General features: G+C 32.7%; 3 protein-coding genes across 3 annotated transcripts; 2 read left to right on the forward strand and 1 right to left on the reverse strand.

The window, feature by feature from the left end:
* The first annotated feature begins 545 nt into the window (after positions 1-545).
* On the forward strand, positions 546-3505 carry SQE3 (squalene epoxidase 3). The gene is made up of 6 exons (NM_119938.4): positions 546-1117; positions 1522-1633; positions 1728-1902; positions 1994-2162; positions 2249-3022; positions 3112-3505. The coding sequence occupies exons 1-6, from the start codon at positions 893-895 to the stop codon at positions 3232-3234; spliced, it is 1578 nt and encodes a 525-aa protein (NP_568033.1). The 5' UTR covers positions 546-892; the 3' UTR covers positions 3235-3505.
* A 5381-nt stretch (positions 3506-8886) lies between these two features.
* ACS8 (1-amino-cyclopropane-1-carboxylate synthase 8) lies at positions 8887-10965 on the forward strand. The gene is made up of 4 exons (NM_119939.3): positions 8887-9176; positions 9284-9415; positions 9513-9673; positions 9764-10965. The coding sequence occupies exons 1-4, from the start codon at positions 9030-9032 to the stop codon at positions 10731-10733; spliced, it is 1410 nt and encodes a 469-aa protein (NP_195491.1). The 5' UTR covers positions 8887-9029; the 3' UTR covers positions 10734-10965.
* A 4074-nt stretch (positions 10966-15039) lies between these two features.
* Positions 15040-16554, reverse strand: MYB87 (myb domain protein 87). The gene is made up of 3 exons (NM_119940.5): positions 16199-16554; positions 15973-16102; positions 15040-15863 (listed from the first exon to the last, which is right to left on the reverse strand). Exons 1-3 carry the CDS (start codon positions 16332-16334, stop codon positions 15212-15214), a joined length of 918 nt encoding a protein of 305 aa, NP_195492.2. The 5' UTR covers positions 16335-16554; the 3' UTR covers positions 15040-15211.
* Positions 16555-22577: the final 6023 nt, after the last annotated feature.

Raw genomic sequence — 22577 nt, forward strand, 5'->3', positions numbered from 1 at the left:
AGTAGTTTGCAGAAACTCGGAAGCGAAAGATGGTTATTGGGCCTTGGACCATTATAATCACAAATCTGGCCCACTTTTATCTTTTATTCGAAGCACGTTTGCAGGACATTAATTTGATCGTGCTTTTCACTCGTGAGGAAGAGTTGGTTTAGAATCCGGAGAGAAACGTAGTTATTGGGCTCCGGCCCAAGTTTAATTTCAAAACTCACTTCTCATAAACCCAAATTTTGGGCATATGATTTGAGTTGGACAGGATGTGATTCTTTTTTTTTTTGTTTCTCTAACAATATAATGTCTTGGGTTATTTTGTGGTGAATATGTTGTAGGGTTCAAAACATTATAGTCCACATGAAATCATATTTTTGGGCCTTGATATTTTCATATCAATCAATCGAATTAATAACACATTAATTGCATCGAAAATGTGGTTTTTGTTTGTTATACCAAAATACGAAGGCAAAACTCTTCCACGCAAAAAACTCTTCCACGCATGCCTCTAACTTCATCCAGTTCTGTTCGTTATGATAAAAAAAAAAAATATAACAAAATCTATAAGATTTCTAATTTGATCAGAACTTTATAAAAGTCTAATAACTTTTGTCACATTATAAGCTTTTAGGAAAAAATAAAACGACCGACCTTATTTAATTGCATTGTCCTAACTTCCCAAACGTTTTAATGAGATTTTGCGTAATAGAGAAACAAGCCACGAGTTCGATTCACAGCCACAATAATCTTTCTCTACCAAATAAAGACTTGATCTTTCTCTTCTCCTTCTATATCCACGCGTCAATTCGTAAAACCAACGGCTTGAACCACCGGCAATAGCCGCGGGATTGCGGCGGAGGATTAATCAAAAAACGCACCACCTGAAATCTCTCTGTGTACGCTAATGGCTCCGACGATATTCGTTGATCACTGTATCCTCACAACAACGTTTGTCGCATCCTTGTTCGCGTTTCTGCTTCTATACGTCCTGCGTCGCCGGAGCAAGACGATTCATGGGTCTGTCAATGTCCGTAACGGAACCCTAACGGTGAAATCTGGAACAGACGTTGATATTATCATTGTCGGTGCTGGTGTCGCCGGCGCTGCCCTTGCTCATACCCTCGGCAAGGTAAGATCTTTTCTTCTTAATTCAAAGTTTTAACTTTTTACATAATTTTGACTTTTTTTGCTTTTGTCGTTATTCAATTTCACTTCTATTTCTGGTAATCATATCATTAATCAACGAAATGGTTTATCTTTATTGAATTTTGTGGTTTGAATTGTTTATTAGTTTATTTATCGTCTAGCTCAATCACATTCTTGTAACACAAGTTATGTTTTAGGTTTCTCTATGGACAATGGTTTTCTTAAAGATAAAGTTGCGAACTTTCGCCTTAATATTTCAAAATCTTGAAAATTCTCGTGATTCTTAATTCACGGGTAAACGTGTTTTGCTTGTTGCGTTTTTTTTGCCGTCACGGAATCAAATTTAGTGACTTTAGCTTTTGTGTGTATGTGTGTGTGTGGTTGTAGGAAGGAAGAAGAGTTCACGTTATAGAAAGAGACTTAACGGAGCCTGATCGAATTGTCGGTGAATTACTTCAGCCTGGTGGTTACTTGAAGTTAATCGAACTCGGGCTTGAAGGTTAGACCAAATCAACTAATAAAGATAATAACTTTTGTTGGATTAGTAAATCTGACTTGTGTGTATTGATTTGGTTACTACTTGGTTATTGTAGATTGTGTGAAGGATATAGATGCGCAGAGAGTTCTTGGTTATGCTCTCTTTAAAGATGGGAAACACACTAAACTCTCTTACCCGTTGGATCAGTTTGATTCCGATGTTGCGGGTCGTAGCTTTCACAATGGGAGATTTGTGCAGAGGATGCGAGAGAAAGCTTCTTTACTTCCCAAGTAAACATTTCGTTTTCCTTATGAGTTTTGAAAGCATACATCTTTTAGTTTCTTATTGATATAGAATGTGATTTGAGTTTTCGATATTCAGTGTTCGAATGGAGCAAGGAACAGTGACATCGTTGGTGGAAGAAAACGGAATAATCAAAGGTGTTCAATACAAAACCAAAGATGGCCAAGAGCTTAAGTCATTTGCTCCTCTCACTATTGTATGTGATGGTTGTTTCTCCAACTTGCGTCGATCTCTCTGCAAACCTAAGGTGTGTAACATGGTTGTTAGGATTAGATTTTGTCATTTGCTCTGTTTCTTTGGGACTTAAATTGATCAATAACACTCTCCGATCAGGTGGAGGTGCCATCCAATTTCGTTGGTCTGGTATTGGAGAATTGCGAACTCCCGTTTCCGAACCACGGGCACGTTGTTCTTGGCGATCCGTCACCCATTTTATTCTATCCTATCAGCAGCTCGGAAGTCCGTTGCTTGGTAGATGTACCAGGTTCAAAACTTCCTTCAGTTGCAAGTGGTGAAATGGCTCACCATCTCAAAACAATGGTTGCACCGCAGGTACCACCTCAGATCCGTGATGCTTTCATTTCTGCAGTCGAAAAAGGTAACATAAGAACAATGCCGAACAGAAGCATGCCAGCTGATCCAATTCATACACCTGGAGCTTTGCTTTTAGGTGATGCGTTCAACATGCGCCATCCTCTTACTGGAGGTGGTATGACCGTTGCATTGTCTGATATAGTCATCCTCCGTGATCTATTGAACCCGCTCGTCGACTTAACCAACAAAGAGTCCTTATCCAAATACATAGAATCATTCTACACATTGCGGAAACCGGTTGCTTCGACTATCAATACACTCGCAGGCGCTCTTTACAAAGTCTTTTTAGCATCTCCAGACGATGCAAGAAGCGAAATGCGTCGAGCTTGCTTCGATTATCTTAGCCTCGGAGGGGTTTGCTCATCAGGACCTGTGGCTTTGCTATCTGGTTTGAACCCACGACCTATGAGCCTTGTTCTTCATTTCTTCGCAGTTGCGATTTTCGGGGTTGGTCGTTTGCTTGTACCTCTCCCGTCCGTTAAACGGTTATGGCTTGGAGCTAGACTAATCTCGGTACGTCGTCATCTTTTGTTAGAACTCTTGAAATACTTTAAAATTTGAGAAAATATTGAATCGTTGTTTCTTCTTGTGTTATGAAACAGAGTGCTTCAGGGATCATATTTCCAATAATAAAAGCAGAAGGTGTGAGGCAAATGTTCTTCCCTCGAACTATTCCTGCCATTTACAGAGCTCCTCCTACTCCTTCTTCTTCTTCTCCTCAATGATGAATCAGAAACATTGCTTTGAAGATTTCTCAGGTGTTGTAAGAATAGCTACTTTGCGATTATGGTACGAATGAACCGGGTGGTTTGATTTGGTTTTTACGAACTTTGGTTTGAAATTTGTACTCAGTCCATTACAGACAAAATCATCAAGTAAATAAGTATCTCTTTGTTAATTGTTAGAAACATGCGTTTTACATAATGATCAACGTAACGTACAAATTGTATTTGATAAGTAATAACATAATAAGATTCTTCAACAATTTCATGTTCATATATTTGATTGTTAGAAACATGCGTTTTACACTTGGTTTTGCTTTGTGTTACACAAATCAAAAAACGAAAATCAAATATATGAACCAAGTGTTTTTACATGGGCTCTTGTAGTATTTTTACCTGGACTCTCGAAAAAACTAGTTTGTTTGTTGGGCCTAAGGGTTGAAGCATTGATGGGCTGCAGATGCATGTAATCACTTTTTTGTTTTAGTCATGTTTTCTTATACCATTTTAACTTAGTGGAGAACTTTAGGCAATGGCCATATAATTCCTTGTAACTATATCAGCAAAGCAAAAATCTTAATGGATTTGGATGATATTTTCTACTTGTTTGAATTTGACAGTCTATATCATCTATTTTACTTTGCCCAATAATAACAAATTCGAAAATGATGATTAATAAGATTGTCAATCACCTTCAACTTAGAAACATGAGGGAATGGGTGATAAATGATATGAAAACAATTGAAAGGGATCAAAAAAATGTATTGGATTTATATACATTAAGGAGTGGAGCCCAAGTATTAGCCCAAATCTAAATGCTACAACATCTTTAAACCCAACATTCATTGTGATGTTGAGTCTCTCTTTATTTTTTTTGGTCGTTTTTGAGTCTCTCTTTATTACTAGTACATTTATCAAAATAATTCAGCCTCCTAGGGGCGGAGTTAGATTGTTTAATTTTACTTTGGGTTGAAAAAATTATTAGTGTTTTCAGAAATTATAAATTTTTACACATGTTAAAGAAACATGTCAAAACATTCCATACAGAAGAAAAAAAATCTAAGTTTGGTATTCTATTCTATTTTGAAAATGAGATTTATAATTTAAATCGGTTTGTATACTAATAATTATGTTATACATAGATCGGGTTCAATCTATCACTCCCATACGTAGACAAGCCCCCACGCACGCATCTACGTAACGTCTCCCATAAATTAAACTCTCTTTCTCCAACTAAATCTTTCCTCACACATTGCTGTACACCATTAATACCTTTGTTGACATTGAAACTTCATTATTCAGTCAATTAAAGTCTCTATGTCCCAATTTGATATACTGTATATCCTCCACGGCAAAGCTTCCATTTTAACAATCGTGGTCTAATGTTTTAAAAATGATGGTACCGATAACATAATTTTTGAGAAGTAGCCGTAGGCAAAAATGTTTTGATAAGAGTTTTTATTATATATATAAAAAATGTTAATAATAATTATCAGACTTTATTATATAGTGTTGGAGTACCAGTTCTTTGCTCTTATGGATAATATACGGATTTAGTTGACGACACAATATGTGTACGTAATTTTCATTGACTTCGATAATATAGATATCGACCAATTCTAGCTGCAACTTGTTAACAACACAAGATGTACACATCAAAGCCTAATCACTACACAAACATGTAAGCTTCCAAGAAATCGCGGTTATTAGTTGAATCATTATCATTCCGTGTACATGTTGCGTGTTTTCATTTCCTCCAACTTGTACGGACATTAATTAAAACCTCACATGTATTTTGGACCATAAGATGATTTAAATCTCAAATAAATCTCGAGGCCTAATGTTTGTTACACAAATAGACGCAACTTATGGATTTTATCGAACATATAGGTTAATGTTTTTGAGACTGTCCAGTAATGATTTATAGTATTAATTTTTAAATTATACTCTCTAGGATTTGTAATTCTCATATTAACAATGACAAAAAATCACAATGAAAGATTTGCGTCGAATAATAAAAATAATGTAATTAACTTTTGACTTCAACAAAACAATGACCAGTTGAATGAAAGATCGAATTTATTCAACGGTACCAATACAATTGTCATCCGAGTCAAATGTACGACATATATAATTGGATAACATTTGAATTTTTTGTCACGATGAAATGATCGAGCTGTTTTTGTTTTTATTTAGAAAGGAGGAAGAGACAAAAGAAGTAATGTAAAACTGAAGGTGGATGGGTTGAAGAAGGGTCCTACGTTATGGAGGAGGTGAAGCAAATTGGTCCAGAGAGTGTCTCTCCTAGGAACTTCTTGAGGATCAGAGCAACGTGAACGTCACGTTAGTTGTCACTCAATTTCAATTGTACCCAAATTTATTATTGTCATTGGTAATACTATAAAACCCACTCCATGGAAATTCACATCGTGCCTATTAATTTTGTATAAATATATTTTGCAGACACAAATAATATATGACACTGTGGGACATATATGCGTTTGGGTTTTCACGTGCTCATTCTTCTCTGACATCTCTAATCATCTCTTTCTTAAAATTTGGATCATTAGTGACGACTAAATTTTGTTAAAACAATTTCTATGAAAAATCGCTAGGTTAAACCCTAATTTGAATAGTTTGAAATGTATCATTTAAAATATTTATAAAAAAAAATAGAGAAACCGAGCTATATATATTATCAATGAGATTATTGTTACACCAACGTTTTCAAATGTTTTGACCCATTTTCATTGTATTATGTATATTTATTTTAAGTTTTCCTTTCTCATTTTGGCCAAAAAAAAAAAAGTTTTCCCTCTCTCATAAAACATTATACATAATCTAACACAATCTGTAATTTGTAGAGAATGGGAAGATCATGTCTCCAAGGTAAATTATCTCAATGACTACATTTAATATAATTAAACATACCAAAGAAACATACTTTCAAAGATCAGTTCATTAATTAAGGCTAAGTATATTCTTTGGGATTTGCACTCCTTTTGGAATTATACAGCAACTTGTCTTTACTTGGTGTTGTTGAGCTTAAAGGTCGCAAAGCGCATCAAAAAATCAGATCAAAGTAAGTTCGTGTCGGAAGATAAACATATGGACCCATTTTTGTTGCATCTTAAGAAAATATAAGGACCCTATTATAATCCTTTGGTGTTTCTTGTTAATTTTGGTCGAGCTTTTGTTATTTACTTACTATTTTACGAATATGGAACCATTTGCAACTAAAAATTCTAGTTGAAAGAAATGGAGAGGCTACCAGATTATAAATAAATAAAAATCATGAAAGTATGGTTGGATACATGAAAAGGAAAATTTAGTTTATATTTGAAATATCATAAAAACTATTTATAATATGTATGAAGAATAAATATATAAGAACTGGTTATATATATATGTGTGTGTGTATTAAATTAATATGGTGTAAATTTTTGTTTTACTGCTGTATTCGAAATTGGAGAGTTTTATTTCTTAAAATTATGTGAAATATCAAGTGATAGCATCATATTTTTTAGATTTTTTCTGCTGACTTTATTAAAGCATAAAAAATTAACCAGAGTATGACTTTGTTGTGTCATTTTTAGGTGATAATGGTAATGTTTTAGTCGTTATATGAGAAATTATACTGAAGAAACGAAAATATCCATATTATAGTGATGTGGTTTGAAAAAATATAAGTATCTCAAGCTGAAGAAGATTTTATGGCAAGCTATTAATTCTGACCATAGTTTTTCTTAAAAGTAATCCTCACCATAGTTTGACTACAAATCTACCTATAATCAATGAATATCAAACTAAACATACACACATTTGGTAATTCCGGTCGTTCAAATTATACAAGAGTATTGTTCAAATAGTCAAAAGTCTGTCGCTAAATAATTATTAAAAATCTATAAATTATGAACGTCAAAAAGGCAGAGAACGAAGCAACTCTGAACATTCGTATGAAAACACACAACATTTAAAAGCTGAGAACACAACAAAAATAATATATATATCCCTTTTTCTTATATGTATATTTTTATCTTACTTTTTCGTCCGTGTAAGTTTTTTTAGTTTGTGAAAATAGTACTTATTTTTGTAAAATGTTTATGTATTCGTTAAAAAGAGAAAAAGAAGTCTAAAAAAACGGGTGTGTAGAACTGGTGATCACGACGACGTGCTTACAATGGGACACTCTCATTAATCAGGGAGCTATAAACTAAGGGCAAGTTACTGGACCGGTTTAGTAAGTTGTTGAACAATTAATAACTGTTGTCCCAATTTATTTATTTATTTTCATTATTATTTTTAGCATTTTACCAGCTGGGACAACATATATACAAACAGAAATACTTAAGTAGTATCAAAGTTACAAAATTAATTGAACAAAAAGCAATAGGCAATCGTTGAGCCGACATGTGTGTTAAACTTTAAACTGAAAAACACGTTGTTAGTTTATATGATTCGGTATCATAAGATGGAAACATTTTTCAGTTTCGGGAAATACAAATCGAGAATGAGAAATGAAAGAAGAGTATGATGAATTTCATACCTCTAAAAAGTTAATTAATTATTGGTTCCATGTCAACTATTTTTATTTTGCCTGAAATAGGCACTTTGGCATTTATTATTAATAAATTAATACTATATATAAGTGAGTGGTCATCATTATGCCAAAAGAAGAAGAAAAAAACACGAATTGAACTTGGTAATGGTATGTTCCGACACGTTTCCGGCGAGAACTAACTACATCTTTCGTTCAAAGATTTCATCTTGTTCTTGTTCCCATTGGTTATTAAAACATTTTAAACACGTCATAAAGCATATGGTAATTTTAATATGGTTAGAGAAAACATTCATTCGGATTTTTCTGATTCTTTTTCTCATACGATGTCAACAACCTTTTATTTGCACTATATATTGTCCAAAAATCATATAAAAACATGTTGAAACATGGAAGTTAGTCTTACAAAAATAAAAATTATGTTTGTGAATACTCTTACATACACAGAGAGACTATTAGCTGAGCTAGAAATGAAAAAAACAGCCGACACGGTTAACAATATGTTTAGATTATGGAGCAGCGTGGTGGACCAAACATTACATTAAGACGGTCCAAAGAGTCCCGAATTGTAACAATGACAATTTCACATATTCAATTTTTTTTTGTAATTTACTTATTATTGTTTATTTTTATTTTTTAATTTACTTATTATTATTTGTTGCCGATATAGTTTTTGTTAGATTTTTAAAAACATTTCTTTAATTCTCTGTGGGTCGCATTATATCCCATTTACATGGAGATTTCCTGTCGGTATGCCATCTCATTACTATTATGTACTAAATATTTTTGTTTACTAACCAAAATAATATTTATAATCTGACAGTAGTAATAAGTAAATAACTTTAATCTCACGTAATCCACACAACTTTAGAGACAGGCATAAACCGTTGTGTTAACTGCGATAATAACTCTTTAAGCTGAGCTCAATTTTGAGTGTGTTTCAGGGTCGGTGTGGACGGAAACGCGTGAATTCATTAATATTCTTAATTAATTAATACAAAAGAATCGAATTAAAAAATCGAATACCTGACTGGTCAAATTTCTGTCGTGGGCTTGGCATGAAAACTATATATAAACAGCCACACATGCCTAGAGACCTCTCGATCGTAGCTTACCTACAAACAACACTCACAATCCAATCAAAACAAAACACTTTTTATTCTCTCTCAAAATCTTCATATCTACTTTATTCTCCTACTCATCCATCTCTGTCTCTCTATCTCTAGAGCTAATTAAGAAAATGGGTCTCTTGTCAAAGAAAGCTAGTTGCAACACGCACGGCCAAGATTCTTCGTATTTTTGGGGTTGGGAAGAGTATGAAAAAAATCCTTACGACGAGATCAAGAACCCAGACGGCATTATCCAAATGGGTCTAGCAGAAAATCAGGTAATTCATTACACTAATCATCAAAACGCAACGTACTTTAGATAAGTTTCGATCATGTATGATATAAAGTATAATATCTTACGTTCTTACTTGTTTATATCTTGCAGTTGTCTTTCGATCTCATTGAGTCATGGCTTGCTAAGAACCCCGACGCAGCCAATTTCCAAAGAGAAGGCCAATCCATATTTCGGGAATTAGCTCTCTTTCAAGATTATCATGGCCTTCCTTCCTTCAAGAATGTAAGATTATCCGGACCCGAAAACGATATGACAACGTAACCATTATCGTGTTAAACGTTTGTTACTTATAAGTTTGTTTTGTCTTAAATATTTTTAGGCTATGGCGGATTTCATGTCGGAAAATAGAGGAAATCGAGTTTCTTTCAATCCAAACAAGCTTGTCCTCACCGCTGGTGCTACTCCGGCTAACGAGACTCTCATGTTTTGTCTCGCTGATCCTGGAGATGCTTTCTTGCTCCCTACGCCGTATTATCCAGGGTTAGTTAACTTTTTGTCAAACCCTTCGCGTCATGCACAAGTAACATGAAAACTTACGCTAACTAAAATACTTTTTATTTTCCAATGCAGATTTGATAGGGATTTGAAATGGAGAACCGGAGCTGAGATTGTACCGATCCAGTGTAAGAGTGCAAACGGTTTCCGCATCACAAAAGTAGCACTTGAAGAAGCCTACGAGCAAGCTCAAAAGCTTAACCTAAAAGTTAAAGGAGTCCTTATAACCAACCCATCTAACCCGTTGGGCACTACAACGACACGAACCGAACTAAACCATCTCTTGGACTTCATCTCACGTAAGAAGATACATTTGATAAGCGACGAGATCTATTCGGGTACCGTTTTCACCAATCCCGGATTCATTAGCGTAATGGAAGTCCTCAAAGACAGAAAGCTCGAAAACACCGATGTTTTCGACCGTGTCCACATTGTTTACAGTTTGTCTAAAGATCTAGGCCTACCTGGTTTTCGCGTTGGGGTGATTTACTCCAACGATGATTTTGTTGTCTCCGCAGCGACAAAAATGTCCAGTTTCGGTCTAATCTCTTCTCAAACACAATACCTCTTGTCCGCATTGTTATCAGACAAGACCTTCACCAAAAACTACCTCGAAGAAAACCAAATCCGGCTCAAGAACAGACACAAGAAGCTCGTCTCGGGTCTAGAGGCTGCAGGCATCGAGTGTCTCAAGAGCAACGCCGGACTCTTCTGTTGGGTTGACATGAGACACCTATTAAAATCAAACACGTTCGAAGCCGAGATTGAGCTATGGAAAAAGATCGTTTACGAGGTTAAGCTCAATATCTCTCCCGGTTCTTCGTGCCATTGCAACGAACCGGGTTGGTTTAGGGTTTGTTTTGCGAATTTGAGCGAAGAGACATTAAAGGTAGCGTTGGATAGATTGAAGAGGTTCGTTGATGGACCGTCGCCTACTAGAAGAAGTCAAAGTGAACATCAAAGACTAAAGAATCTAAGGAAGATGAAAGTCTCTAATTGGGTTTTCCGGCTATCGTTTCACGACCGTGAACCCGAGGAACGATAGTCTGTTTTTAAAAAAAAGTTAAAGTGTAATAAGTATGTTTTTTTGGTCATTATTTACAAGTGATTGTTGGGCAAATGTATATTTTTTTTAATATCAGAATTTGATATTTTGGTATAGTTTTTTTTAGGGAGAAAGTTCACTCATTCCGTAAGTGTAACGGATAATGCAGTGTGGCTTTTCTTATGTATAATTTACTGTCACTTTCTAATGATATTTAAAAGTAATAATTGTCAATATCTTTGTTTCAAATTTACGTTAAAAAGTGCTACGTGTGATTTGCCGGCGACCTTTCTGGTTGAGAAGCCGTAATTTGGGTCCGGCCAATAAATCCGCTCATTAATTATTATGTAATTAATTAGAACCTACTTCTTAGCACTATAGTAGACTATGTTCACATTTGTTAATCCTTTTGAACAACTAGGGGAATTCCTTTTTTACTCTAGTTGACAAAAGAGATCATTTGGTGCATTTAATAGTGATTCTCTAATTGCTTTAATTGGTTTCGAAGTGATCGATTTCGTTTAAATGACTTGTAAGTCAACGAAAACTACCATTCAAGTCAAAAGATGAACCCAAAATACTCACAGGTCACAGCCACGTAAATAAAATATAATTTCCACACAATATTCAACGTTTTTATATAACTTTTATCTTAAGTATTTTCTAAATTATTGAAGGACTTGTAAATCAGAACAACGACCTCACCTACCTTATAACAGTCTTTCTTATCTAATAATTCAACTTTTTGTTTTCTCATTAGTTATGGGAAAAAAAAAACTACATTTTGATGATATCATATTTCTTTTATCTCAAGCCTTAACGCATGTATATACACTGTACGCGAAATAAATGGTACTATTCGTAAAAAAAAATCTAAAGATTGAGGAGAAAAATACCGAAATTCTAAAATGATTAGTTTTTTTTTTGTTAATACTGCCTAATTTATATGTAACAGTTATGGACTAACAGGCAAAACATGGGAGTTCTTGATACTGCCTAATTTTTTTGTTAATACTGCCTAATTTATATGTAACAGTTATGGACTAACAGGCAAAACATGGGAGCGAAAAGAAAAGAAATTAATAAGGATGGATGTCATGGGAGTTCTTGTCAAATGTCAAAGTGTCATGTGGGTTTCACATGGCAAAAGAAAACAGAGAACATCTGCTAATAGTTTCTGATTGGTCGTTCGACAAATATATTCTACCATAAATTATATATATTTTCGACCAACCTTGTATAGATATTTGTTCATTGGTGGTGCTATGTTATGTTCGTGTTGATTTACGCATCCGGGGGCCACATGACCATGGGCCTCGTTTGCTACCACGTTGCTTCATCGCCACTTGTAAGTCGTAAGTATTGTCACACTACAACCCTTCAAATATATTTTTAAAAAAAAAAAAAAAATTTACAACCCTTCAAATATGTCATGTAGAATTATTGGGTATCCGTATTATGTTCTTGCAGTTTTTAATAATTCATATGATATGATTATATATATATATATATATATATATGATTATGCAATCACATAATTATGCGCTATTTTTATTTTATTTTTCAATGTATCCTTTGTTACCTACTCCATTCTTTTTGCAATTAGATTTTTTGAAAGGTTAGAGACATTACATATCATTTCCACATTTCCGTTGCTCATATATTTTTATACGATTCTTTGTATGTGTAATATTATAAAGTAAAACCACTATATGAACATACATAACAATAAGAGTGAAAAAAAAATAAAAAAATAACAACAAGAGTGTGCATTTAGTCTAATATCGGAACAATACTAGTAGCAGGTTGTATTTTCATATATTGATAACTATAAACTAAAAAATTAATCAATAACGAAATCTAAATACATTTTTATTTATTTGGAGTACGTAAAGAACATTAAGCAGACAACAAATTTCACTGTCACATATTTGTGTTGGAGACTAATGGCATTGTTTTCTTCGTGGGAATATAGTATATGTTTCGATGTTTGGAACTTTGAAGACAATGCACTATGTTTTTCAAAGAGCTTTAAGCTTTGTTTGGTCTAGGGATTTTCCCAACATTTTCAACAATTTAAGTAATTTTGTATTCGACATTGCATTACAAGCTTTGGGTTTGATATCCAAATAATGTAAAATCTGTTGATACATGCACCTAAGTTGATTTACTACATTGTATGTGCCAAATCCAATTTAATTAATCTCACATATATTGTCGTAAGTTGAAGTTATGTTGCAATAAGGGATGGATTCAATAAGTAGATCATTTCTTCCATAAAATGTTAGCATGGCATGATGATTCAAATATGTTTTTTCCAACATTCAAAGTTGTTTATGATTCAAAAACTAAAGGCCGAAAGCAATTCATGTCTTTGCATTAGCTTTCTCCAACACAAAAGTTTACCTTTATTCGTCTTTTAAAATAAAGATTCGATCTTCTTTCTTGGTGATCATTCTTTTAGGATTTTCACGTATTTTTTTCCTTATTATTATTATAACATTATCACATTTTTTTCAACATCTGATATTTTGCCATACGTGGCCCAAAAGGAAAAAGTATTTTCAGTTGATATTATCAGAGTACGTAACACCAATACATTTTGGTACGCCAAGTGTGCCAACTCCCTAGTGAAACGAGGTTGGTAATGGTCTCTCAGTCCTTACAAACTTAAACAAAAGCTTATGAAGAGTAAAAGATGAAACCAAAGACAAAGAAGCTGGGCCAATGGAGAAAGCAATAGGGCCTATAAGCCCATATAATAAAGCCCATACTATAGAAACCCACGAAGAATTAGGGAGATTGAAGTGGTATACTTCTACTATTGGGCTTGAGACATTACAACCTTCTTTTGTCAGAGACTAAGCCCTCACCATCATAAGATAAACTTTTTTTTTTTTTTGGGTCAAACCATAAGATAAATTTTAATTCAAAAAACTTCAATGGTATATTTACACGTCTATATTTGTGGGTGTGACCAAGTCGATTCACAAGTTGCTATATGCGGAAAGTAGTAGACGAAATCAAAATCCAGAAACATGTGATATTTTTATTTGTCTTCTTTAGCGATAAAAGCAATTTTGTGAGAAAATTGTAGTTGATTTGTTGGGTATATGTCCATTTCAAACATTGCATCACCACTGTTCACACTTCATGCACTTATATTACATGGGAATTCATGTGTACTCTTCAAACAAAACGATCGATATATGAAGAGGAAGTATATAAGGAGGATAACATTACATTTATTATATAAAAAACATTACATTTTTAAAAATGACCACGAGATAATAATCTTTGTTTCGGTCCAAATTAATACTATTGGCCCAAATGAGTTTTTTTTTTAATGATCCTAACTCGAAATATTCTTGAGTAAATGTATTTGTAACTATAAATAAATAATTTTTCATTTATCCAGAATATATCACATGTTAAAATTGCCACATGCTACATAATTCTGTTGCCGACAAAATCATAAATTGAGTAGGCGTAACGACAGTAATTAAGGACCTGGAGAACTCGAAGATTTACAAAGAAACATTTAACAAATAATTTGAAGTGATAAGGATTTGACTTTGGTTACAATATGACGAGCTAAACTAGCGTCCATATGAAATGTTTTAAAATTTATATTTTTATTGTTAGATCCAACGACTCCCAAATAAAGTTGAAAATAGTGTTGACTTTGTGGATATATTAATCACACTATTGTTTTGACAAACAGATTATCAAAGTCTCCTCCGTTCGTTTGTAGTCAACTGCTTTTTGACTTTATGGTGTTGATGATTTCTAATGGTATCCTACTCACTACTACATATAACATATGCAAACTAATAATAATATTATGATTTTTTGGGGGTTAAAATAGTATTATGGTTGGAGTTAAGAAACAAAAAAAGTTTATTATGAATGTATGATTGTTCTCAACAAAAGAACGCCAAATATTATGATACTTGTAGTTATTATAAAAGTTAATCATATTATTTTATGTATGTCGTCTATGAAACTAGACTAATGATGAACATCTTTGTAGAAACAATTTATGATCCTTACTTATTAGGTCTGATTGATGATCAAATTAATAGAACTGCTTTCTGTAAAGAAAGAAAATTGACAAGCTTAACTCCCAAACTTTCGTGGTATATATCTTCATTTTTGAGGAATTGTAGAAACATCAAGTCCTAGGATTCCCATTCTTTCAGCATCACCTTGAGCTCGATTAACGAGAGCATAATAAAGGTAGCTTTTTCGCTTAAATAAATGACCGATGATAAACATTAAAATAGAAATATAATAAAACGATATCATCATTTATTCATATTGCAAAGAGCAAAAATCTTTGTGTAATACACTTCTAGGGCTTTTCTTCTTTCACGCCTTCAACATTTTAAGAGATCAGACAAACAAAAAACATGATTTAACCTAAGTACATTGGCATATAATATCTGTATCTATTAATGATCTAATTAATCCATCATCTACTCATTATCGTATAGAGGATAATCAATGAAGGAGCTAATATCGTGATCCAAGTAGTTGTTATTGATCAGGATCTCGGTTCCGTCAAAGCCATTTTCTACCGTGTTGTTGTTGGCTATCTCATCAAATAGCTCGGCCTGGAAATTCTCAAACCCGTCCATAAAGAACATATCTGGTTGATCATGATCATTGTGATTGACGGTGTAGTGAGACATTTGTAAAGATGAATTATTAGTACCAATACTACTAGTACTGCTCATGGAGTTCAATGATGGGGATGCATGATGATGATAAGATGAAGCAGCTGCATCATAATCAACATCAAACAAAACCTTGTTTGGTTCCCAAGAAAATGGTTCCAATATCTGATTCTTGATCATGCTTTGTTCTTCCATGGCAAAAGCTCTCATTGATGGATCCACCACTTGATTATATAATGTTTGGTTCGATTTGGTGTTCTCATCATGAAAGATTTGGATCTGGTTCTGACTCGATGATGATGATGTTGTTCCACGCTCAAATTTGACATTAAGTTGTTGATGAAATGCCTTCCCTTGCTTGCTCAATAGCTTCTTCTTCAGCCTCGTGTTCCAATAGTTTTTGATGTCGTTGTCTGTTCTTCCCGGTAATTGTGAAGCAATGATAGACCACCTTCATTTTAATAAATATACACCAATTATTGATGCAGCGTTTAAATAAAATCATATCTATATCATATAGGATAATAGGAATATATAAGAGATCTAGCTAGGTAACAAACCTGCTTCCAATAGTAATGTAAAGGCTGCAAATGATGTAATCTTCTTCATCGGTGAAGCCTCCATGCTTTAAGTTAGGCCTCAAGTAATTAAGCCATCTCAAACGACAACTCTTCCCGCACCTCTTTATCCCTTCTCATCAAAATGTAAAATTGTTAAGTATTATATGTCACAACTATAAAGTATATAAAAGAATTTAAAATCAAACAAAGGATTTTATAGAAATACCAATTCTCTGAGGGAGGGAAATCCAGTTGTTGCCGGTGCCGTGTTTTTCGATGTAAGACTTAAGCACGGCATCTTCCTCCGTCGACCATGGCCCTTTCTTCACCGCCATCTTGTCGCAGCACGGTGCTCTTCCCATTTTCTTCTTATTCTTTTTTTTTACCTTCTTTCACTTTTAGATTTTTGGATTAGTTTTTATTTCCCTTCCCCTCAATCTTGTTCTCTAGGTATTTATCTTCTATAGTCTCTCCACTATATGTGTATATATATGAGCAAGTTAGCTTTATGAAGAATGATGACAAGTGGGTTTCTGTCTGTACATGTATGTATATGGTGAGAAAAAGGCAATGATATCAAGGGAAGAATCGGTCTCCTAACATTCAAATAAATGTGAATATGACTAAGAAATATATTATCGTAAGCAAACTTTATGAAAGTAATATTATGTTACAAATATTTCAAGACTGAAAAGAGAGGAAATGTAGTAAAGAGCCAACAAATGGGATTATTATTTGTCCGTGTGGTCCAGCTTATGTGATAACATATTTCAGTGTGAATTACTGTAATTTAATCCACCATGCACCTCTAACCTCCAGTTATATATATAAATGTACAACTAGTATAATGGAGTTGATAACTATAATGATTTTATCATATTTTAAATATTTATACTAGTAGTTTCAATGTTTAGAATATGCCTGATCCAGTATATTCAACGAGCTTTTGTGTAAGAAATTTAGGATTCACAACTTTGATTGCATTGGTTAGCAAGTAACTGTTTTTATTTTGATGCCGGTTATTAATGTAATAGTAAATTGTATTTGTATCTAAGCTACGAAAGTACGTAACTACGTATTACAAAATTTATACGTTTAATACAGTCTTTCTCCGTTTTAATTCTTTTAATATCGTAATTTTTTGTTGTTATCTCAATTCATATTATATAGAACGTTTACTTTCTAGAAAACTAAATGACGTTAATTATATATCGTTCTTAAATATTTAATATGTTTTGGATTATGTTTCCTAAGGTAATTATGGATTATATTTAAACTATCATAATCTTCTAGATGAAAAAGTAAATGGCTGACTTGACCTGAGACCGAGAGAATTAGTCTTGGAAAATTGTAGATAAAAAAAATTACATTCTTTATATATTCCAGTTTACGAAAAAAGTAATTGGTTACAACTTACAACTTAGAAGATAAAGTACGAGGAAATAGAAAAACGAAAATTTATGAAAATAACTTTTTCAACGCGCTAACGAGGAATCGGTCTTCTCGGCACGACGAGTACAAATATTTCCAAAAAAATGAGATTATTATCTATTTCATTATGTCTACTCTCATGATTAATTAAGAAATGAATAAGACAAATAAAGCGGGTTAAAACATTTGAATTCTTGACTTCATTATTTAAATCTTTTCTTACTAGTCCACGAGCCAATGCTTGGATCAGGTCTTTGAGACCAAATCTTTACTTTTTTATAAATAGAATTAAAGATTGATAAAGAGTCTTCTTCTTTGATTTTTCTTCTCAAAACGAAATCGATACTTGATTAAGTGGATATAAATACTTCTCGTACTTGAAAAATATTTAACATAATTGATTTGGGTTTTCACAATGTTTAAATGATAAAATACTATGGTATTTTTTTCTCGTGTAACCTAAAAAGGAGCAGAAAAAATAATGTCATGTATTGTTTTTTTCCGTTTTTTCTTTTTTTTTGGTTTTTTCACTTCTCAGGATCATAAGGTGGACACAACACAATGGGCTTTAGATCTGTAAAAACATAATTTAAATAACAGAAATTAAAAATTAAAAAAGCCCCATGCAAACAAAGGGAAATCCAGCCCATCTCGTAGAAAAGCTCATAGGCAACCCTAATGGGCCAGAAGTTCAAAATCAACAGAAGCCTATAGCCCAACCGAATGTGTCATATATTGTTGCTGACATGATAACCAATGTGACTCTTTTAATAAAAATAGTAAGAAAAGAGCACAGGGCCTGAAATCCGATTTTTTAAAAAATACAGTTTATTTTAATAGATTTTGTATGAAAATAATTTACTCTAAATTATCAGAAAGCTAAAACAGTAATTATTTTTTGTTGTTGGACAAAAACGTCTTCTACTGATTTTGAATACGATTTTTAAATTGTCGACCAATTTGTAGTTGCGACAATGTTTGACATCTTATATAATGGGCAATTCTGTAATGAGATTAAATTTTATTTTATATTATACTTGGGCTGTACTTATACCCGTGGGCCTCGTAATACGGCCTCGTAATAATACCAAATTTGAAGTGTAAAAGACATTTTTTTAACATAGAATATAAAACATTGCAATAAAAATATGATAGTGACGGTTATTTCAACAGAAAGAAGAGTTTACCAAAAGACAATCGGTGTGAAAATCAACGTCACGAGTCAGGACCCAGATATCTTCAAGATCTTTCGTTGGGAAAGACAAAACTGCACTATGTGTTTCTTAAGTATGGTCCCTGCTCAAATTGGGGGCAATTTTGTCATATCCTAGTACGTGCGATCCTTCATAGTTCATACTTCATAATCATCATATATTGCTTTATCTGATGGGCTTTGTCTTCGTTTCACTTTTCAATTTCATTAAAATTTTGATAATCGCACAAACGAAGCTAATCTAATTATAACCACGTATCAAACAAATAAAATAGGTTTTATATGTACAACAACAATAAGCTGAATACGACTTTATCTTAAAATCATATGAAAATTATTTGCGAAAAACAAATACTTTAATATACCAAATTTAATTAGTTATAATACTTTTTCGTCGAGCTAACTAAAACATCGAAAACAAAACTTTTCATGAGCTAAAAAATAAAGTTGTTTAATCAATAATCATTATATATAGGGGGACCTATATTTAAGACTTGACAAACAAAATTTGTGATATACCTAACTAAATGGTATAAGACCTCTCACAATGATGATAATAGACTATTAGAAGGACGAAGACACGAAGAGACACACCGACTTTATTTGGCCGACTCGAAAGCGAAAAGAAAGGTCATCGTTTCTTTGTCCTCGCTTTTTACTTTCCTTTCACAACCACACACACTTATACACATACGTATAAAACTATATATATTTGATAGACAAATATTGCATCATGGCTTGCGTTTACAAGTCTTAGTCCACCATAGTCACTAATCCACTACGGTGACTCACTCTTTTCCCTAAGTGTACATAATACATACATATTAAACCCCAACTGTTTCAAAATCTATGATGTGAAATCAATATGATGTTTTCTATATGTATATTGTCATAATTCAGAACTGGCCACACATACCAAATTGAAATTTCGCTGAAAATTAATATTATAAACCCTAAAATATGACGAAGCCTAAAAACGTATGTAATGGGAGTTTTGTAGTCTGGTCATTACCTTGCATATTAGGCATGCACACACATTCTTTTGGTATTCTCTAATATCGACCATCTATTTGGCCTATGATACGACCCCAGAGGCCAGACCTTGTAATTATTTTTTGCTTACCTTGATTAGTTCACAATAGTTAATGATAGATATTCTTAAGAGTAGACTTTTGTTGTCAAAGGCTCAATGATTCGTCCCTTTATAAAGTCAAGATCTCGACGTGATTGGAAGAATATTTACTTATATATTCCTGTTAATCATGCAGTTTTTTTATCCTATGAATTAATGTGATTATTCATTTAAATAATCAAATTCCCTTCCTTTTTCCCCAATATGGTTCAATTATTCGCGCCTGTATACATTTGAGGGCAATATTCGTTACGTGCTTTTGAATTTAGAACCTGCGAATAGTTGATAATTCCTCATGAAAGGCAAAAAAAAAAAATCATCTGTTACGTTTTAGATGGTTTATTTTAATCGAAAATAAAAATAAAACAAAATAAACGAGAGTTTTTGTATGGTTTATAAAGTTCATTAAGCGTGCAAACTAACTGTGATATAACATCACGAATATAATATGAATATGATAGCCTTTAATTAGCACACGCTTAAGACATGATATACAGTTAGAATCAATTTCGTTCGATAATAATCTTCTATATATGCATTATAACAATGTAATATTCCTTTTGACAAACTGCTAAAAATCATTTGAAAAAGGAAAATACATCTCCAATTCCAATAATTTCGGCATATAATTCAAAGTATATATTCTGATTAACTTAGATAAAACTAGACCGTCAGTTTTGGTGGCTTTGTTAAAATTTAAAAGTGGTAACAGACGGCTCTTTTTTCGTGTCATTATTATTACCCGAAATTGAGTGGATATTTGAAATGGGATTATAACAAATAAAGAAGCATCATCCATGATTTGACTTATGCAAAGTTCTATATTTTAGAAAAGGAAAATAAATAGAAAAAAGGAACAAAATAAAAGACATGAAAAGCAACATGTCTGGTTGGCCGTAGAACCGGAGATATGACAAAGAAAAGCATCAGACAATCCTTCTATCATTCATCCAACTTAATTATTAGTCCCTCTTTTACTATACATACTTATTTTCCAAAGTTCAAAAATATATTTTCTTTTTGATAAAACCTCCCACTAGTTTTCTTATCTGCTTAACCAAGTCAGAAACTCAGGACATGTTTTCCACGCTTTAAAACCAAATAATACTTAAAATACGGCTTAAATCTAAGTTCAACAACTTGGTTTCCTGATTTTTATTTTTTATCAACCAAATGTTTCTGCAAAATCTAAAACATTACTTAACCAAATGAACAAAACACAAAACATAACATAGTAATTGACCAAATTAGGTTAAAAAAAGTAATAGACTAAAGTAAACCAGATCAAACCATAACTAAGTTAATTTTTAATTTGCAGCATGCTTAACTTTTTCGGAATTCTCCTTAGCTTAGTATATTTTATAAAAGTAACCAAACAAAATAATAATAATAATAATACGGCCGTAATGTGGGGGCTGAATCGGAATTAGATACTCTCTATCATACCAAATCATTGAAGGGACCTACATGTCTGGAGTTGACACGTGTCGGACCTAACAGACAATGATACTGTTTTCAAGTTTCGTAATTAGCTCTCTCTCTCTCTCTTTTGTGTCGTGTGGATAAGTCTGTGAGAGATCGCATAATGGATGGTGCCTAAGTGTTGATGACATGAGAACCACCACTTTAATTTCTCTCTTTTTGTTATCTATTTTTCTTATAATACCTTTTCTTATGAATATATTTGTTCACCGCGCCAATTAAACGACTTTATCATTGTTGCCAACAAACGTATTTAAGTTTTTTATTTATTTGTTATTGTTGTGGTTGTGGATATTTTGTAGTTATCGTTTGGGTTTGATTAGTCTTAAACCTAATTTTTTAATCGTCTTCCAATCATCTAAACCATCTAAAAAGGTCTTGCGAGTTGGGGTCACACCGTTATTTCATTATTATTTTGTATGTATTAATACTCTGTTTTATAATACGACATCTTTTTGCCTTTTGTCTTTATTCTTCCCCTCTTTTTCACACATTTTTAATTGGTTTTAATTTTTCCCCTACCTTTTCAAGAAGTCAATATTTATCGATATTCCTGTCATTATTTAAAATCGTGTTATTAATGACTTATTGCCGACATATTAAAAAAAAAACTCTTCATAATATATACTCCATGTGTATTAGTGTATGTATAACATTTCATCTATCATTATGCATATTAGCAAACATGTAAAATAATAAGTATATGTGACAGTTTACAAACATCATTTGTCTGATTAAATCATTAAAAGATAACAAAATTGTTCTGACCATTTCGTAAAAAAAAAATTAAGTAGTATACAATAGAAACAAATAATTTAAGAAGTCGTTTATTCAGAAATGATTCTGGTAATCGCACGAAGCTTATTATTCATCATCGTTATCTTTCATACTATAAGATAATAATTAAGAAGATCCTAGTAAAATTTGGTCTTTGAATCTGACCTCTTTTCTACGTTCTATATTTTGTCATGTAATGCGATTATTTTGATATGATCATGCGTCATAGAACACACGCTCCATAAGACAAAATGTGATAACATATTAAATTCGATAACAATAAATAAGACAGAAACAAAACTAATCATGACGACGTCTAGTTACAGGAAGATCGCCTAAATGACTAAATTAAATAAATTATCGGGTCAATACAATTACTAATTTGTCTTCTCGTTCTAACTTTGAAATATTTAGATATTGGGTCTTTGTTGAAAAAATATGATTTAATCATGTCATGATTTTTCTAATCTTGACACCTCGAGTTTTAAATACAACACTAGGACTATGTAATTATTAAATAATACATGTAGTTAATAAATACATGTGTCGTCGTGTTCATGAGTTTGCCTC

The sequence above is a fragment of the Arabidopsis thaliana genome, chromosome 4 (genome assembly GCF_000001735.4).
Source record: "Arabidopsis thaliana chromosome 4, partial sequence".
Taxonomy (NCBI): Eukaryota; Viridiplantae; Streptophyta; class Magnoliopsida; order Brassicales; family Brassicaceae; genus Arabidopsis; species Arabidopsis thaliana.